The sequence below is a fragment of the Sciurus vulgaris genome (assembly GCF_902686455.1).
Source record: "Sciurus vulgaris genome assembly, chromosome: 2".
Taxonomy (NCBI): Eukaryota; Metazoa; Chordata; class Mammalia; order Rodentia; family Sciuridae; genus Sciurus; species Sciurus vulgaris.
Window position 1 is genome coordinate 158,960,108 of NC_136462.1, and position 18,871 is coordinate 158,978,978.

Sequence of the window (18,871 nt, forward strand, 5' to 3'; positions counted from 1 at the left end):
ATCTAAAGATCTGAAAATTAATAGCAATTAATAATCTCTGTTCATCTGAAAAACCTATGAAGATAATTTTTCTATGAACATGATACTTCACTTTCTTTTTGGAAGAGCTGGGAAGAGATATGAGTGTAGTATAGGTTATTCTGATCTTTTTATCTCTTATATACAAAAGATTTTCTGACCAGCTGAATATGTATATTCATAGGCAACCCATAATGGGTTTTAAATCCATTAAAGATGGATTTAGAATGTTTAAAAATCCTAAAATTACATCTAGGCACAATCATAATTAATTGCACAGGGGAAAATGAACATAAAACAACAAATCTCAAAGGACTTTATAGGCTTTTTAGATTATCTACCACATAATTAGAATAAAAAGATTTCTTTTTTCACACTCTGAGACCTCCATGGAAGCTGAAAATTTGAGGTAAAACATGGTTCTACAGGAAGTGGAAAATTGGGAATACATTTAAATACATTCTTTAAGAAGAAATGGCTAGCACTGTTCTTGGTCATCCAAAAGACACTCCAGAACCCTCTTCTCTATCAAAGTGGGCCAATCTTTTCCTCTTCAAGATTGTTCTGTGGACACAAGGTGAAATAGGTGATGTGCCTAAGGAACTGGAATTTGGGCCTTGAGGGCAATGGTTCATATCCAAATGAGGGCAGACAGCAAGCACTGAGGACATGGGGCTCTGAAGGGTGGGAATTGAGGTGACCAAGTAGTCTGGATGACAACTGGGCTCCATCTGCCTGGGACCAGCAGCTTCTAAGCTTTCTGTAACTTCTCTGGATTACCGGCTGCTCTACTTATCCCACTCTCAGGTCTCAGATTTGGGTGAGTCTTGAACCCCAGATTGGGCATGAGGCAAGCCCAATTTGAATCATGGTCCGGTCACAGTCATTGGTTCAGGAATGAGCCAGAGTCCAGTTGGTCCTCATGGGACTTTGGCTAGAAAGCTGAGCCCAAGTCAGTATGTTCCTCTCACTAGATATTTACGTAGACACGAGACTATCAGCTATCTTGGCCCTGGGATGGGAATACCCCTCTGTAGCCAAAAGCAGGCAACCAGGGCAAAGAGGTAGAGAAAGAAAGTTGACCCAAGCCTTATTTTAAATTAGTTCTACCACTGGATTTATCCTTAGTTATGTGAGACAGTTATTCCATTTTTCCCCCAAACATAGTTTGAATTGGATTTTCTTTTACTTGCAACCAAAAGACTCCAGACAAGCAGCAGTCAGAATCCATAATCTCCCAGAAATGCAAATTTTAAAGAATAGGAGGAGCAAGTGGTTACAAGGTAGTGATAACTTTCCTCATCCCCTACTGTGATGCAGGTAGGCCAGACCTGGCCAATTTTCTTGCCCACATCTGTAAGCCTTAACCCAAATTTTATGGATGAGAGTACTCAGATGGAGACCAGAATCAGTTTGTTCTTTTGTTTTGTTTTGTTTTGTTTTTTGCTTTTAATTCTCCAGGAGATTAGGATGTGGGATCAGCTTTGGAAACTATGGACTTTGTAAGATTAAAATGTTGGACCACCAATGTCCTAAGTTCTTATTGTAACAGACAACTGGAAGTTCAGTACTTGCCTTGCTTCATATTTCTCATCAATACAAAATAGCTGAATACAAAAGGCATCCGACTCTCCTGCATAGATGGGGTGGAAGTAACTGGGCTCCTCACGTAGGGAGACGGATGTGGAGCTCCCACTGCTGATATAGTGCTCCTCCCCATCAACAATGGAAGCCCTGCTGAGCTTTTCTACCTCCTGGAGCAAGGAGAAAGGAAGAACCAGTAAAAATCCTATTCACTTCCTGCAACCGAATGAGTTAATGGTTGCCTTGTCTCTATTACACTGTTCCTAGGGCAGATGTGACAGACTCACCCTGAAACAGGGCCAGGCCTACTTTTAAGCCACTTTTAATGAGATCCAAAGTTCATAAAATGATTAAAGCAAGACCTCACATGAAGGTCAGAAAATACGTGCTTCCATTTGACCTTTGATACGGGTCCATATTTTATCTGTACCATAGGGTAGAGATTAGAGCATGGCGGTACTATATTGATATTAATCCCATAAGCAAAACAACTCTGTCCCCAAGTTGTTTTCATTGGGAATTTGTAGACCTTGGGACTGCTCAGGCAGTGCTGGAGGAAGTGTGGTGGCGTTATAAAGCTCAGGAAGATCCAATTGACTACGGTCACCTAGAAAGTTAGCATTGAGTATGTCCAGGTGATTTTAAAGCAGCTCAAGTGTTGCAACCCAGAGGAGCACAATTCATTCTGAGGTCCTTCTGGAGTTCTTTTAAATCATAGTAACACATGCACGTAGTCAAAATTAAAATTAACACTAAAAATTTGTAATGAAAATCCTTAGTCTCCTGTCCCCATAATTCACCTTCCCCATTAGCTAGCATTTTCAACTTTTTCATGTTTATTTATTTCTAAATAATATGCTTATGTTCTATTTCTTAATTCATCAACTTTTGAAATTTTCTATTGGATATTGAGGTAGTAGTTTTATCTAACATTTTATATTACCCTCTACCACACACTCTATCTCCCCATTATAATTACCTCACAATTCATAGTTAAACCAGTAAGTCTTTGAATTATTATGAACATGCCAGAATTGTTGCTATCTCTGAACAACATTCTCATTTGTGTTATTCATTTTTATTTGCTTGGTTTTCTGATTTTTTTGCATATGCCTTATCAGATTGGTCAAGTGTTGGTAAACATTATTTTCCAAGTAATCAGGAAGTTGAAATATTCTACAAACTTTTTTTTCTCTTCCCCTCTTCTAATCTGGACTTGTTGCTGTACTGGCCTCTTGCATTTTTTATTTTTGTTTGGTTATTTATTTGGTTAGTTAGTTTGTGTTTTGCAATTGCTGTTCTTTAATCTCTAGCTCTTTTCCTTGGCCTATTTTTCATTGTTTAGGCCCTTTTATCACTGGAGCACATTCTAGCTTCATAAAAACAACAATGCTTAGGAGGCAAATATTTGGCAGGGTGGTGAGGCGCACCTCCATGACATTATCTGGGCCTGTCTGTTTTTGCAGGGAATTAAGTTCTCTAATCTCCTTGCATAAGGGACTGTGGTAGGGAGAACAATGGTCCTCAAAAGTGTGCATGTCCTGACCTTCAGAACCTATTAGTATGTTTCTTTATAGGGCAAAGGGACTTTGCAGATGCATTTAATTAAGGATTTTGAAATGAGGAGATTATCCTGGGTTACCCTTATAATGGGGAGGCAGGGGAGTCAGAGTCAGAGAAAGAACAAGAGATTCTCTGCTGATGGCTCTGGAGATAGGAGAAGGGACCATAGGACAAGGAATGCAAAAGGTCAGGGGACAGATTCTTTCCTGGATCCTCCAGAAGGAATATGCCTCCATATACTTAGATTTTAGTATAGTAGACCCATTTTGGACTTCTGATCTCCTGAACTATGAGATAATAGATTTGCGTTGCTTTGTGCTATCCAGTTTGTGGTAATTTGTTACAGTAGCAACAGAAAACCTACACCAACACTTGGCTTCTGGCATTCAGAGAATGTGGCTGGAGGAGGGACTGGGGGTTCCTCTATTTGAAATGGAGAATTTCATTTCCTTCCCTACTTTTTGTCCTCCACCATTAACCAGCCTCATACAGTATAGGCTGAATCTGAACATGGAGCTCTGTCTACTCAGTTTTTCCAGAGAATTGTCACCTTGTTTTTCTTGGGGTCTTGTTGATGAGCTAAGTGAAGGGAGGGTGCGGGGGATTTGGGGTTTCGGTTCCTCCTTATCAGTCTGTCAAGTAAACCCCTCATATTCAGCCTTATTTCTCACTCCACCTACAGAAGAACCTCCAAGTCCTTAGCCCCATGGAGAATTCACACACTTTTCACCATTTTTTTCTCTCAGAAAGACTCAAGTTTTACCTTCCTCAGCTGCACTAAACCAGGGTCAAGTCTATCAATTTTCCTAATTCTAAATATTTTGAAAGTGCCTATCTTTCAATAATTTCTCTCTGTCTTATTGTCTTTGTGGATATATTCCTTTTCTGTCATTTAGGTGTGTTTTTCTTTTTCTACAGAAGAGGCAGTAGCTAAACATGGGAGGTCAGTCCACCCAATTACCGGTGCCCTTTTGTGGTTCCTGCATCTTTGATGCATGGACAGGGGACCAGCCTGACACTCCCTCCCCATCCTTGTTTGGGTCCGTGAAAAAATGACCTCTCTCTTAGGAATCTTGGAGAGAAAACTGTCATCCTGCACTGCACTTCCTATCTCCAGGGTACAAGGATACACCCTGACCTAAGAATCTTCTCTCCTTGTCTCACTTCCCCCATCCTCCTCACAGAATTTCCTGGCATGGCTCCCTAAACAAGCTACTGACTGAAGTTCCTTAGCTCAAGATTCACCATTGGAGGAACCCACACTAGGAGACCCACTGGCTGGTAACTGCCCCCTTCTATTACAGGTTCAGGTCAAAGCGTTGTAGCATCTTCCTCTAGTGTGCCCTCGGGAGGGGAAAATGGGGATGTAGCAGATATAGCCATTTTCTCTCCAAGATCCCAAGGTGCTTTAAGGAGTGGTTTCCATTGTGGACTCAGTCCCACAAAGATCTCTGGGAGACTGTTGAGAACTGTTGCACCTCAGAGGCCAAGGAGCTAGGGTGTTGATTCTCCAACTCCTTTGGTCATAGACTGATGGCTAATCCCCAAAGAGATTGATCTGCTGTAAGCACAGTACCAACAAAGCACCAGGTGTTTTCAGTCCTTCTCCTCAGAGTGCTGAGGAGTGATTAACCAAAGGGCTATGGGCAGGGCCCAGCAGTATACACTAAAGTGGGCTATAGAAAACAGACAGGCCCCTGCATAGTCCAATCTCTTTCTGGCAGCATATCCTGCTCCCAGATTCAGGTGCTGTCCTCTCCTCACTGCAGATATCCTTGAAGGGGATAGACTCTGACCTAAGTAGAAATGGGAAGCCCATTTGTGTTCCAGGTCTAAGCTTTGTTCTCCAATTCCACTGTAGCCATAAGAATGTGGTACTTCTACCCTTAGATGACTTCCGTGTGGACTCCATAATTGTCAGAATCTGGAGAGGAGACTGGCTGTGTCAGGCCTCTGGCAGAGTGCTGATGTCTGGGATCAATGCTCAGTGTATGTGTCCCAGTGGTACCATGGATCTGATGAACCCCATACCCTGCTCTCTTATTCACTGGCTGACCCATGCAGAGTCTATCTGTCTTTCAATGGGATACCCTTGCAAATGGGAAAGTTGCATTGTGCTCATCACTGCGAAGTGAAATGTTCAGTCATGTCAATCTCCTACTAAAAAAATCTACAATACCTTCCTCATCTCCTTAGGAGAAGGTCAAAATCCTGAGCTGGTCCACAGAACCCTACCAATTTCCTGAATCTTCAGTTTTCTGGCAGAAAACAGACAGCACATGGAGCAGCTACATGACCATGTGCAAACACGTGGGTAGGGTGAAGGAAAGTCAGGGAAGGATAGTGAAATGCCCCAGGGATAGCCACTAGAGGAAGATGCTACAACGCTTTGACCTGAACCTGTAATAGAAGGGGGCAGTTACTGGAACCTGAAATGCATGTGAATGATACATAATACATATAGGTATGTTCTTGAGTGTGTGCATGAGCTGATCACAAATACAATCATGGAAAACTTTTACAATCTTTTTGTGCTTCAAAATGTTTTCTCTTTTGGCAATGGGAGGGAGAAAATTATCTGCATTTACTGAAATGGTTGCAAATGATGAATAAAAATGTTACTTCTAGCCTAAATGTGCAGGGGATATAGGACAAGAGGTTAATCACTGCAGGGTCAGAGTTAACCAGAGGAGGCTTTGTAGAATAGGAGCTAGACCATGATGGGAGTAAACTAGGAGAGAGAGGTGGGAGGTCTGGGAGAGGAATGGGCATATAAAGACTGGTGGTGGGGGTACTTTATGGGGGTCAGTCTGTATGCACACAAAGGTCCTTGCTCAAACCCTACCTGAATTTCACTATTATTTCCATTGCAGATTGATAATACAGGTTCCCCAGATGCAGCCTTTTCTATGATTTTTTCCTGCAAATGACAATGATAAAACACAAGGGTTAATTACACCTGTGGAGCTGAAGCTCTTGAGCAAGCTACCAGTTTTCAGAGTCTGGCTTCATTGCTTACTGGCTGGGAGACACTGGGGAAGTTATGGAACCTCAGTTTTCTCATCTTTATAAGGGGGACAAATAGCATCTATTTCATAAGGCTTTTAGAAGGATAAAATAAGAGAGTGAGAGCAAGAAGAAAAGAGGGGCTTACAGATAGGTAAAAATATTGAATCTTGATACAAAAATGATAAATGGTAATGGATGAATAGATTCTTAGTACAATGCAGGTACCTCCTAACTCTGTAGATGTTAGTTATGACTCCATTATTCTTATTTTTCTGTGTAACTTGAAAACTGCCTCAGTGGGCTGACCTATTTAGGGTAGGCTGCCCAGTTGCCTCCTCAGTTTATGGGAGATGGGCAGATTCATCAGGCTAATTTACAGGGCTGGGTCAGACAAGCTGAAGGAGGTGGCTGCTCAGCTATTTCAAAGGACCCCAAATTGGTAGGGTCTCAAAATTGTACTTTGTAATAGGAATCTGGGTGGAAGAGGGCCCAGCAATGACTGGGGTCTTTCTCTGTGACATTGCAGTGGTCTGGTAACCCAGTAACTACCCACACAGGGCTCAGGCCCTTTGAGGGCTGCAGAGAACTATCATCAAATACTTCCAGTATTCATGGCATTGTACTTTTACTTACATTCCCAGATACATGAAGTCACTCTTGGTTCAAGGTCGATCATAAGAGATGGGATGACAGCTGCTGTGGCTTAGTTCTTTTCTTTAGAGAGCCATGTCCTGTGACATGTCTGGCCCATCCCCACTGCCTTCAGAGGCTCTACCTCAAACATTCCAGTGAAATAGTTATCGTTTTTTTAATTCTTTGTTTTGGCCCTTTTTGTAGCAAAAAGTGCACCAAACACCTCTAGTCAGTCACCTTGCTGACATCACTTTCCCTGCACCTTTATTTTTGAATGAAAGTATTTACTGTGTATAAAATTCTTGGTGACAGTTCATTTTAAGATGTAACTTCAGGGCTAGGAGTGTAACTCAGTAGTAGAGCATGTTCCCAGCACGTGCAATGCCTTGGGTTTGATCCCTAGAATTGATAAGGAGAAGACTCCACTGTCTTCTTCTTGCATTGTTTCCAACAAGAAATCTGTTATCATTCTTTGTTCCTCTGTTCTGAACTTGTTCCTTCACCCCCAACCCCTGATGCTTTTAAGATTTTCTCTATATCATTGGTATTCATTGCTTGATCAAGTTTCCCTATCTCAGCCTCTCTCTTCTATATAGATTGCAATTTCACAGATATAGGTCTTGGAAGTTGTACCAAAACTCACTGATACATTGATCTTTAAAAAAATAAGATCTCACTTCTCTCTCAAGTTCACTAACCTTTTCTTCTATGATGTCTAATCTGATATTATTTCTTTCAGTGTAAACATTTTAGTTTTATCTCTAGAAGATTGATTTGTAGAACTTTTTATCTCTTATATGTCTTTAACTTTTGGCATGTGTTAAATAAAGTTACAATTACTGTTTTATTGTTTTTGTCCACTATTCTAACATCTGTTTCAGATCTGGATTAGCTTAATTGATAAATTTATCGGCACTTTATGCACCATATAGTACGTTTTTTTTTTTTTTTTCTTTTTTTGAGTGCATGGAATTTTTTTTTATTGGATTCTGAATACTGAATTTCACTTAGTTGGGTGCAAGATAATGTTCTTGAACTTTGTCTTAAACTCAAGTTGCAGGAACTGTTTCTAGCCTTGTAGGAGCACTGAGTACTGTTAACTCTAATTCTTTGGGGGAATTTCTTTCTTCAGTCTGGCTTAGTAGTTTCTTCACTAGTACTAGTGCTCTAATTGGTACTCAGTTGAATACTCAAAAGTCATGCTTGCTGATAGAGGTATCCTCTGTGTGTGTGTGTGTGTGTGTGTGTGTGTGTATGTGTGTGTGTGTGTGTGTGTGTGTGCGTGTGCGTGTGCATGTATCTGTCTCCTCTCTGCTACTCTATCTTTCAAACTTCAATGACTTTAGTCTCCATGAACTTAATAGTTCTGTCTTTTCATTTCAGGAAGTTTGATTATTTCTCCTATCCTGTGAAATGGCCTGAAAAATCTCTCAAAACAGTAAGCTGGGGCAATCATGGGATTCACTTGACTCATTTTTTTGCCATTCAAGCATCACTGTTCTTTGTTACTGAGAACAGTATTTTGAAAACTGTTGTTTCATAAACTTTATCCACTTTTTGGTTGTTTCAGGAAGGGTATTTAATCCAGCCTTTGTTACTCCATCTTAGCTAGAAGTGCAAGTTCTATGTATTTCCCTCCCCTCCTTATTTTAAATTCTATTTATCAGGTTCATTTCCTTCAATCACTCATGCCATATAATCTTCAAAGGTTCCCAGTCTCCTCTTCTGGGATATCTCCCATCTTCTCTTCATTAGGAGCCTCTCCTGTTCCCATGATGCTACAACTGTTGCAAGCTGATCTTGGCAGTACTCTCAGCACTTGTGTGGACCTCTGATCTCCATGAGGAAAATAAATCAGCATTTGAAATATGACACCCAACCAGCTACAAGTTGAGTTTGTATGTAATTTGGGATATTGGCATGCATTTTTCCATGGAGACAACATAAATATCAGGGAGGACAATCCAGGTGATGTAGTGCTAAGGCTCAGGAAGGACCTGAGTGACCTTGCTCCTAAGGGCATAAGAGACACACTGAAGCCCTGCAGGACCAAGAGCCCAGAAAATGTGGGTACTTTTAGTTACTATAAAGTCATTAGTTGTCAGAGATTAGCAGAGATGGAAAGATGAATGAATTCCTCGGCCCTCCCACCAAATCTTATCTCTACTATCACATGGCTGATTCTAGAGTCCCTTGGTATGGGTTTATCCTCCCTCAGTAGGTCATGATGGGTGGCAGCAGCACACATACAGCTCTATTAAAGTCATGCTGATAGCAGGAAGGGACCAGGATGGGTTACTCCTGAGGCCAGGCAAATACAGTAAAGCCTGGCAAGGAGCTGTGGCAGATGTTTATGTAGTTTACTAGGCCCAATCAGGGCAGGAAGGCACATGCTGTCATATTTGAACATGTAGAAAGTGTGAGAGTCTCTTTAGAAGGTCCAGATTTCCTAATGAACTTCCAATGACAGCTTTATCTGCCTCCATCTCCTAAAGAGAGGAAATGGGCAGGGATGAAGATGGAGAATGATTAAAATTCTGTTCTGACATGTTCTGGAGCATATCAGTGAGGTTTTGATTTGCCCACTATGAACTGTGTGGTCTCTCCAACCACACTGGTGGGGTCTTTTCTCCACCATACACTAGAACTTCTGGGTAAAGACCCCAGCACCAGGGATTCTCCCGATGTCACAAGTAACCCCAGGTCCATTCCCATGCCCCAGAAATGGGAAAATGATCTCCCTTACCTGGATGTTCTCCATGACCTCTATAAGTAGAGGTTCCTGTGGCTCCTCAGCAATTTTCTGAACACTCAGTCTGTTACTCCTGAGCTCAGCATCTTTGAGAAAAAGAATAAGATAAAAACAGAAAATAGATGATAAATATCTATGGAACCACAGGAAATTGGGCAGCATGGTCATGTATTTTAACTATGATGTATTTGAAAACATATTTCAAAGGGAAGCAATTGGAGGTGTAACTAACAGGGTCTTTCCAGCCCAATCCCAATCCTGACTCTGACACAGACATCCTGGGAAAGTTCCTCCTCAACTTCTTGGATCCTTCCCCAGGAGAGCCGTGGCGATGGAATGATGTGCTTGGTTGGCTTGGGCCTGAGCTTGGTACAAAGGAGGCCCCAATCTCACTGGACAATGAGATTCTTTGCTGGTAGCCCGCTTGAAGTTTACAAACAACAGACTATGACAGGTTTTGAAAAGATCTTAAGACAGAAGGTGGAAAAGACCACAATTAGCTACATCAGTGCTACTAGACTGCCAAGGATTAGCACAAGAGCTGCTTTGTCTTTGTTTGGAAATACTGTGAACTTGGGGTCTACCAGTAGCCATGACATTCACTTTTCTATCTTCAAGAATGGAGTTGAGTGTTTTTGTTTTAATATGTTCTGGAATGTCAATAATTAGGGTATTTAATCTTCACCACAAATTATAATGGAAAAAAAATCCCATTTTCTATAAAATGCTCCTCCCCCTTTTCTATTTTCCATGCCTTCCGAGGACAATTTGGGAGAAGCCATCATCACAGGAATGCCTGTACTCCTTTTTGCCTCACGCAGTGCCTCCTCTGCTGGGGGATTCTCAAATACAATATCTGCTCTCAACCTTTGGACTTTAACTCAGAGTGGTCCCAGATGATCTACCCAGATGCATAAGAGGACCTGAGCCCTCTGGGGGCCCCGAGATACTGCCTCCAATCCTTGTGTTTTTAACCATTGATCAGACAGTGCAGCATCAGAGGCAACTCAGTGACCTCTCTGCTTCTTTTTCTTCCTCGGTTTTCTTCCAATGCCCACCAAGGTGACAGCCCTTGCAGACACTTCTTAATTCAAATGACAGTATCACAAATGTTTTCTACCTACCTCTGAAAAAGATGTAGACAAATTAAGTAGATTTACTTTATTGCTGAGAGCTAACGCATACAGAAATGTGTTCTGTTCAGTGAGTTTACATCTACCCTTGTGTAACAACCACCTACCTATGTACATCTACCCTTGTGTAACAACCACCTAGGTGAATATATAAAACATTTACAGCATGCAGAAGCTTCCCTCGTCTCCTTGATAAATCAATATAACTATTCAAACTTTAACCATCAATTAGTTTTGCTTAGCTGCAAACTTTTTGAATGAAAAAACCCACTCATATCAATAACTCCTCATTTTTAAGTTGCATCTTCACAAAAAAGAGATACTTTCTTCCTGTTTTCAGTTTTAAATTTGAAAAACTACACAAAGCACAACTAAAAGAAACACAGACCCACACTGTGTGCATATTTCTTTTCTAATTAGGATAAATTGTGGCTAAAAAGTAAAAACATCTTAAAGAATGGATTCACTGGCAGTGAACTGATGATCCTGGTGACTTAACTATTTGATAGCCTAGTGTTCAAGAGACAATTACCAATTACAATGCCTAATTGTCTTGTCTAAACTGTCATGAAGTGTTGCAGTTTATTATTAGGCAGCTGCCACCCTTGTCCCCAGAGGTGGCTGCATTTCAGAACTGGGTGAGGTGATGCTAAATCTCATGCTGCAACCTCTCTTGGGTTTTGAGAGGTTTAATTAGTTAATGTTCATAATGCACCCTGAGGTGTTCAAATGTGACACGCTATCCCGGGGAAAAGTCAAGGCAGTAGTATTATATAACATACAACAGAAAACACCACTGAATTGCAAGTTTAGTTGTTATTTTATAGCTTATATCACCTAAGTAACTTAGAAGTTATGAACCCGTGGTTTCTAGAAGGAGTGGAAGCATAGTTTTCTGGGATTTTTCTCTCTAAGTGAGACTGTTTATCTGAAGTGCATTTACTACAAAACTAGTCAAGCTAGAAATTCAAATACCTAGCTCAGGTCCTTCACCAGGCACAGCATTCAATGTCACATTCATGATTTTGCATTATTATCCTTACATGAATTGTCCAGACTTAGGTTCCACTAAACTGTGACTCTACCCTATTCTTTATCTCATAGGAATAATACCTACGAAGTGTAAGATAATATATTTTGAAGTGTTAGGAATAAATAATATATATATTTATATTTATATATATATAAATATATATATCACATTATGGTTTTCACATTTATTTTAGAGACCCATCAAACACACACACACACACACACACACACACACACACACGCACACATATATGTGTGTATATATACACACATTCATTGTGGGGGGTTACTGGGGATTAAACTCAGGGGCACTCAACCACTGAGCCATATCCCCAGCCCTATTTTGTATTTTATTTAGAGACAGGGTCTCACTGAGTTGCTTAGTGCCTTGCTGTTGCTGAGGCTGGCTTTGAACTGGCAATCCTCCTGCCTCAGCCTCCCGAGTTGCTGGGATTACAGGCATGCACCACTGCACCCAGCATCCAACTATATTTTTTATGCAATGAAATAAACTGATCCTAAAAGAGTAAATATGGAGGCATAGTCAGTAAACAAAATTTCAAGAAAGAAAAAAGAGTGGGACAAAAATTCTACTAAATAATATGGCATATGAAGCCTGATTATTAAAACAGTGACCTGTTGAGGTAGGACTGGAACAAAATGGAATCCCAAAATAGAGCCAGATAATGATGAAATGTTGATAAATGTTAACAATAGCATTTAAAATTCATGGAGGAAAGAATAAACTATACAAGTTCATACTAGACACAAAGGTAATTTGCAGATAGATTACAAGTTGAAGGATAAAAAAAAACACTTTGAAATTACTAGGAGAAAATATAGAGGAACATTTTCATGACATTGTGGGTGGGAAAAGATTTCCTTACAAATATGGAAGGCAGAAGTCAAAAAAGAAAAATGATGACATATTTAGCACACCAAACAAATTTCTGTTGGAAGAAGCCTTTTAAAAAGTTTTAAAATAAGTAGGTATGTGAAGAAAGTATTTGAAACACCTTTAATACACCAAAGATCAAATTCTAGGAAACAGAAAACATAACAAAGGAAGAGAATGGACAGAAAATGAAAGTGGTCAATAAGCATGTGGAAAGTGTTCATCCTCAAATGGATTTGGAGAAATAAAATTAAAACAATGCTATCTTCTTTCAGACCTATTAAATTGGGCAGTTCAAAACTCTGACAATAGTAAATATTGTGTAGGTTGAGAGAAGAGGTTGAACTTCATTTTACTACATATGGATTTCCAGTTTTCCTAGTGCCCTTTGTTGAACAGGCTATCTTTTCTCCATTGTGTGTTTTTGGCTCCTTTGTCTAGTATGAGGTAACCATATTTATGTGGGTTTGTCTCTGTGTCTTATATTCTGTACCATTGGTCTGCCTGTCTATTTCAGTGCCAATACCATGTCATTTTTGTTACTGTTGCTCTGTAGTATAGTTTAAGGTCTGGTATTGTGATACCTCCAGCTTCACTTTTTCTGCTCAGGATTGTTTTGTCTATTCCAGGTTTCTTATTCTTCCAGATGAAGTTCATGATTGCTTTCTCTATTTCTATGAGGAATGCATTGAATCTGTATTCTACTTTTGGTAGAATGGCCATTTTGACAATATTAGTTCTGCCTATCACCCTGCATAAAACTCAACTCAAAATGGATCAAGGACTTAGGAATTAGACCACAGACCCTGCACCAAACAGAAGATAAAGTAGGCCCAAATCGTCATCATGTTGGCTTAGGATCAGACTTCCTTAACAAGACTTCCAAAGCACAAGAAATCAAAGCAAGAATCAATAAATGGCATGGACTCAAACTAAGAAGCTTTTTCTCAGCAAAGGATATAATCAATAATGTGAAAAGAGAGCCTACAGAGTGGAAGAAAATCTTTTCTTGCATGCACTTCTGATACAGCACTAATCTCCAAAATTTATAAAGAACTTACAAAACTTTACACCAAAGATACAAAGAATTCAATCAATAAATGGGCCAAGGAACTGGACAAATACTTTACAGAAGAAGATATACAGGCGATTAATAAATATATGAAAAAGTGTTCAACATCTCTAGTAATTAGAGAAATGCAAATTTTTTAAAAATCTAAGATTTCATCTTACTACAATTAGAATGGCTATTATCAAGAACACAAATAATAATAGATAATGGCCTGGATGTGGGGAAAAAGGCACATTGATGGTGGAGTTGCAAATTGGTATAGCCACTCTGGAAAGCAAGTGTGGAGATTCCTCAGAAAACTTGGAATGGACCCACCTTTTGACCCAGTTATCCCACTCCTTGGTTTATACCCAAAGGATTTAAAATTAGCATACTACAGTAATGCAGCCACATCAATGTTTATAGCAGCTCAATTCATGATAGCTAGATTGTGGAACCAACCTAGATGCCCTTCAACAGATGAATGGATAAAGAAATTGTGGTATATATACACAATGGAATATTATTTAGTCATAAAGAATAATAATATTGTGGCATTTGCAGATAAATGGATGGAATTGGAGAATATCATGTTAAGTGAAATAAGTCAATCTCAAAAAACCAAAGGCAGAATGTTTTCCCTGAGAAGTGGATGATGATTTATAATGGGGGTGAGGGGTAGGGGGTGAGAAAAGAATGAAGGAACTTTAGATTACGTAGAGGGAAATGGGAGGGAGTAGGTGAGGTATGAAAAATGGTGGAATGAGACAAACATCATTACCTTATGTACATGTATGATTACACGAATGGTATGAATCTATATCATGCACAACCATAGAAACAAAAAGAAGTACCCCATTTGTGTACAGTGAATCAAAGTGCAGTCTGTAAAAATTTTTTTAAAATTTTTAAAAGACAAAAATGATGGGTTGACTTAAGAAGTTCCCTGATGTAACAATAAAATGTGTTTTTATAAGAACCTAAAAAACAAATAGTAAGTATTGGTACTGACATGTTCTGTGACATTATCTTCAAGTCCAGAAAGAACAATCCTAGGAATATTGCCTTATAGAAACTTTTGGAAGGGGTCCAAAGAGACATGTATGAGGACATTTATTAAAGCACTGTTTGCAATAACAAAATAATACAAACAACCTAAATATCTTTCAAGGACCAATTTAGCATATTTCACAAAGTAAAATTGTTATACAGAAGGTAAAAGGAAGATTCTGGACCTATGCATATCAACATTACTAGATCTCAAAAAGTTGAATTAAAAAGCAAATTTTTAAACATTACATTCTCTTGTGATACCATGTATTTTTTTTTTAAAACTGCCACAAAAAGGCAGTGCTTTTCTGTGAATATATGGACTTCATGTGAATGTATGAAAAAGAAGTAGACAAGAATACTAAATACTAACATACTAAAGTCATAACAATAAATATATCTGAAGAGTAAAGGAGGAAACACAATTGGAAGTTGATCAAAAGGAATTTAACTGCATTATTTTATTTATTTTTTTAAAGGAAGACAGTTGTTTCCTGTATAGCTAATGCAACAAAAAGTCTAAGAAAGTTTAATTATTGTTATAGTTTATATTTGGAATATCCCTTAAAGATTCATCTATTGAAGCAGCGTGGCAATGTTCACAGGTGGGGCTTTTATCCCATTAACCTGCTGATGGGTTGGTAATTGAATGGCCTATTGGGAGGTTGTGCAAGGCCTAGATCTCCTGGCCTCTCTCTGCTGTCCTGCTTTGTCTCCTGCCACTGTCTCACTTGATGCTCCAGCAACTCTGAATTTGTACTTTCTTCTAATAAGCTTGGTCTTTAATACCTCCTTATGTTTACATGCTTTGTTCCTTCTGCAAGAAAATCTTTCAACTTATTCACCCAGACAGCTTGTTTAAGTCACCTTTCACATCACTGTTACTAAAAGAACTGACAATAACAATTTTAGAGCAGGAGAAGTTTATTTGGGGCTCACAGTTTCAGAGATCTCAGTCCACAGATGTCTGACATCATGGCCCTGGGTGAGGCAGAACATCATGGTGGAAGGGTGTAGAGGAGGAAAGCTGCTCAGGACATGGCAATCAGGAAGGAGAGAGAGCTCTGCTCACCAGGGACAAAATATAAACCCCAAAGGCACATCCCCAGTGACCTACTGCTCCAGCCACTCCCTCCCTGCTTATAGTTACCACCCAGTTAATTCATCAGTGTTTTAATCCACTGATTAGGTTATAAATCTTGTAATCTAATCATCTCACCTCTGAAAATCTTCTCATTGTCTCATACTTGAGCTTTTGGGGATACTTCATGTCTAAAACATAAGATAGCTCCAAGTTGTTTCTGAGTTCCAACTCAAAGAGTTTTCTTCTCTATGAAGTCTGTGATGATTGAAGTTCCCAAGATGACTTAGTTGTAATTCTGCTATGGTTTCTATCACAATTTTCGATCCTTAAGAGAACTTATCCTCCTATAGATTTATTTATCTTGCATGTTTATTTGGCCAGTAGATGTACTAGACTTGCCATATAGACCAGGTTCCCTAAGTCTGATATATGGAATGAACTCAGAATTTTTCTAATGACTGAAAAAAATAGCAAGAGGTTGGTAATAAAGTCCATAATGATACCAAGAAAGATGCTGGGCAGGCTTTTAAAAAGAGGGTAAGATCTTGCTTCATACTTTTCTATTAAATTCCTCTCATCTGAGATGTAGCACAGACTTTAGGTCTTACAGTATGATAAACTTGAGCTCAAAGCACTAGTAATTCTCAGATCATTGACTTGAGATGATACTATAGGTTTGAGCCTCCTCCAGGAAAACAGATAACCATTTCCCACTCTTATTTTACCACCAACAAAATAACCAATGCTAAATTCAAGCCATCTCCTCAGGTTAGGAGGAAGGCCATGAAAAAATCATCAGCTATATCTTTTTGTGTATGTGAACATGGGTTGTAATGATGATATAAATTCTTTACATTCATTGTATTTAGATCCTTTACCATGTAGCATCCTGTACTCTGATTCTGGGCTCAGCCATATAACCTGTTCAGGAAACATGACACACATTGATAGAAAGCCTAGACCTGGAGACGTCTTTCATGTTTCCATTCACTCTCTTGTACCTTTGCCATCACCATGAGAACACACCCAATCTAGCTTGCTAAGGGATTAGACAATCATGGAGCAGAGAAGAGGGTAGCCCAGATCAGCTGATACTCAACCAACCCAAGACATGCAAGAAGACTCAGCCAAAATCAGCAGAGCTGCCTTGCTGACCCCAGACACAAGAACAATACAGGTTCATTGTAGTATGCCACTTTAGTTTGTCATTTGGTTGTTGTCAGCATTATTATGGCAATGAATTATTTATGTAGTAGTAAAATAAAATGGAAAGAAAATACCAATTAAATTTATGTACCACTGGTGAGATTAATAAGGAATGACAGTTAAAGATTAAACCACACAGAATAGATTCTCTGTCTTCAATGCAATTGAGCTAAACCTAGTAGTAAAAAGATAACTAGAATATCTTTGATAAAATGTACTACATATATACAAAGGAATATCATTCAACCTTAGAAAAGAAGGAAATCCTGCAATATGTGAGAACATTAAGGAAACTTGAGGATATTGTGCTGAGATAAGGTGGTCACAGACAAATAATTCATGATTCATTTATTAAGGTGTCTAAAATAGTCAAATTCATAGAAGCAGAGATAATGTAGAGATCAGGAATAAAGAAACTGGGCTGGGGAGAGAGCTCAGGGGTAAAGAAGTTGCCTAGCATATTCAAGACCCTTGGTTTGATCACCAGCACCATAAGAAATAAAAAAGAAATTATTACAGATTTCTGCACAGATGAGAATAGCTGAAATAATTCTAAAAATTTACTTATAACATCACTTTAATCAAGTGATCAAAGTGACACACATCATCAGTAATGAGACTGAAAATGTGTCATACCAATAAGATGGACTGAGAACCCAAAATGCCCTCTACACAACATGAAAATCATCATGAGGAAACTACCACAAAGTAAAGTACACTCTCCAAAGTTCTTACCAAGCCTTTTGGTCACAGTGAGAAAAAGCTGACTAAAATAATGATTGAGATATAAGAAATTAAAAGATAGATATAAAACAGACAAAATAAAGGACAAGGAAATATAATTTTTTAAATGTTTAAAAAACATACATGTATTTGTTGATTTGTGGTACTGGGAATGGAACTCAGGGAAAATCTGCCAGATTTTTTTTTTTTTTTTTTTAATTTCAACACAGGTTCTCACTAAGTCATCCAGGCTGGCCTCAAATGTGTGCTCCTGCCTCGGGCTCCCGATAGCTTGCATTACAGGCATGGCCTCTGTACCAGAATCTATGGAAGTTTTAACCCAGTGACCACACTCAGTGGATGATCCATGCACACTGCAGGGAATTCTAGGTCTCTCCCCGCAAGTTCTGGGAATCTCCTGAGTCTTTAGAGGACAGTGGGGCCTGCAGTAGTTTTTGTCTTTAGCTGGGAATGTGACTGCAGATTGTGCTCCTAACCAGGGCTGAGACAACGGGTCCAGTCCATAGATGAAAGGGGCAGAATGATGGGGACTGTAACTAGAAAAAAGGATCTGACCCCCATGGTTTGAGGAATGATGCTGACCTGGGGGCACTTCTGCCTCTGCAGGAGGAATTATAATTTTAATCTAAAGTTCTGCATGAACTTTTCAGGCCTGTTGCTCTCCAGATTAGTTCTTTTCCCAGGCTCATTACTCCCAAATTTCTGGGAAATCTGTAAATCTTAAAGTTATTGTAAATTTACTCATAAATTTAAAAATTACCTTGTGCACTGTTAACAAGCCTCTCCAAAAAAAAAAAAAAAATAGATCAAGCAAAGAGAGATACATTTTAGGAAATCTATAATTTATAAAGACTTTCCAACAGTATATATAGATCAGACAATGGATACCATATCAGCCTAGGGATCCTTAGAATGACCAGACCACCATAAACCCTCCTGTGATCACCTGACTGACATCACTCTCGTGTACATTCCATGCTCACCCACCCCACACCAAGCTTCTTTTAAAAGAGCCTGAGAACCTCAAGAGTGTCTCTCACTGTCAAGATAGCCAGCATTCTCCCTTGAATATGTTTTCCTTGCTTTCCTAAATAGATCTCTATGTCTCTACTGGTAC

The 18,871-nt window shown here is 39.2% G+C and overlaps 1 protein-coding gene across 1 annotated transcript in view; it reads right to left on the bottom strand.

Annotated features, from left to right (window-relative positions):
* The window catches only part of CFAP61 (cilia and flagella associated protein 61), a 281,876-nt gene that overhangs the window by 194,820 nt on the left and 68,185 nt on the right, over positions 1-18,871 (bottom strand). Inside the window, exons 9-11 of the mRNA XM_079124251.1 lie at positions 9,554-9,645; positions 6,011-6,085; positions 1,594-1,772 (exon numbers count right to left, since the gene is read on the bottom strand). Of these exons, the coding sequence (XP_078980377.1) occupies positions 1,594-1,772; positions 6,011-6,085; positions 9,554-9,645 (346 nt within the window). The remainder of the gene's footprint in view (positions 1-1,593; positions 1,773-6,010; positions 6,086-9,553; positions 9,646-18,871) is intronic.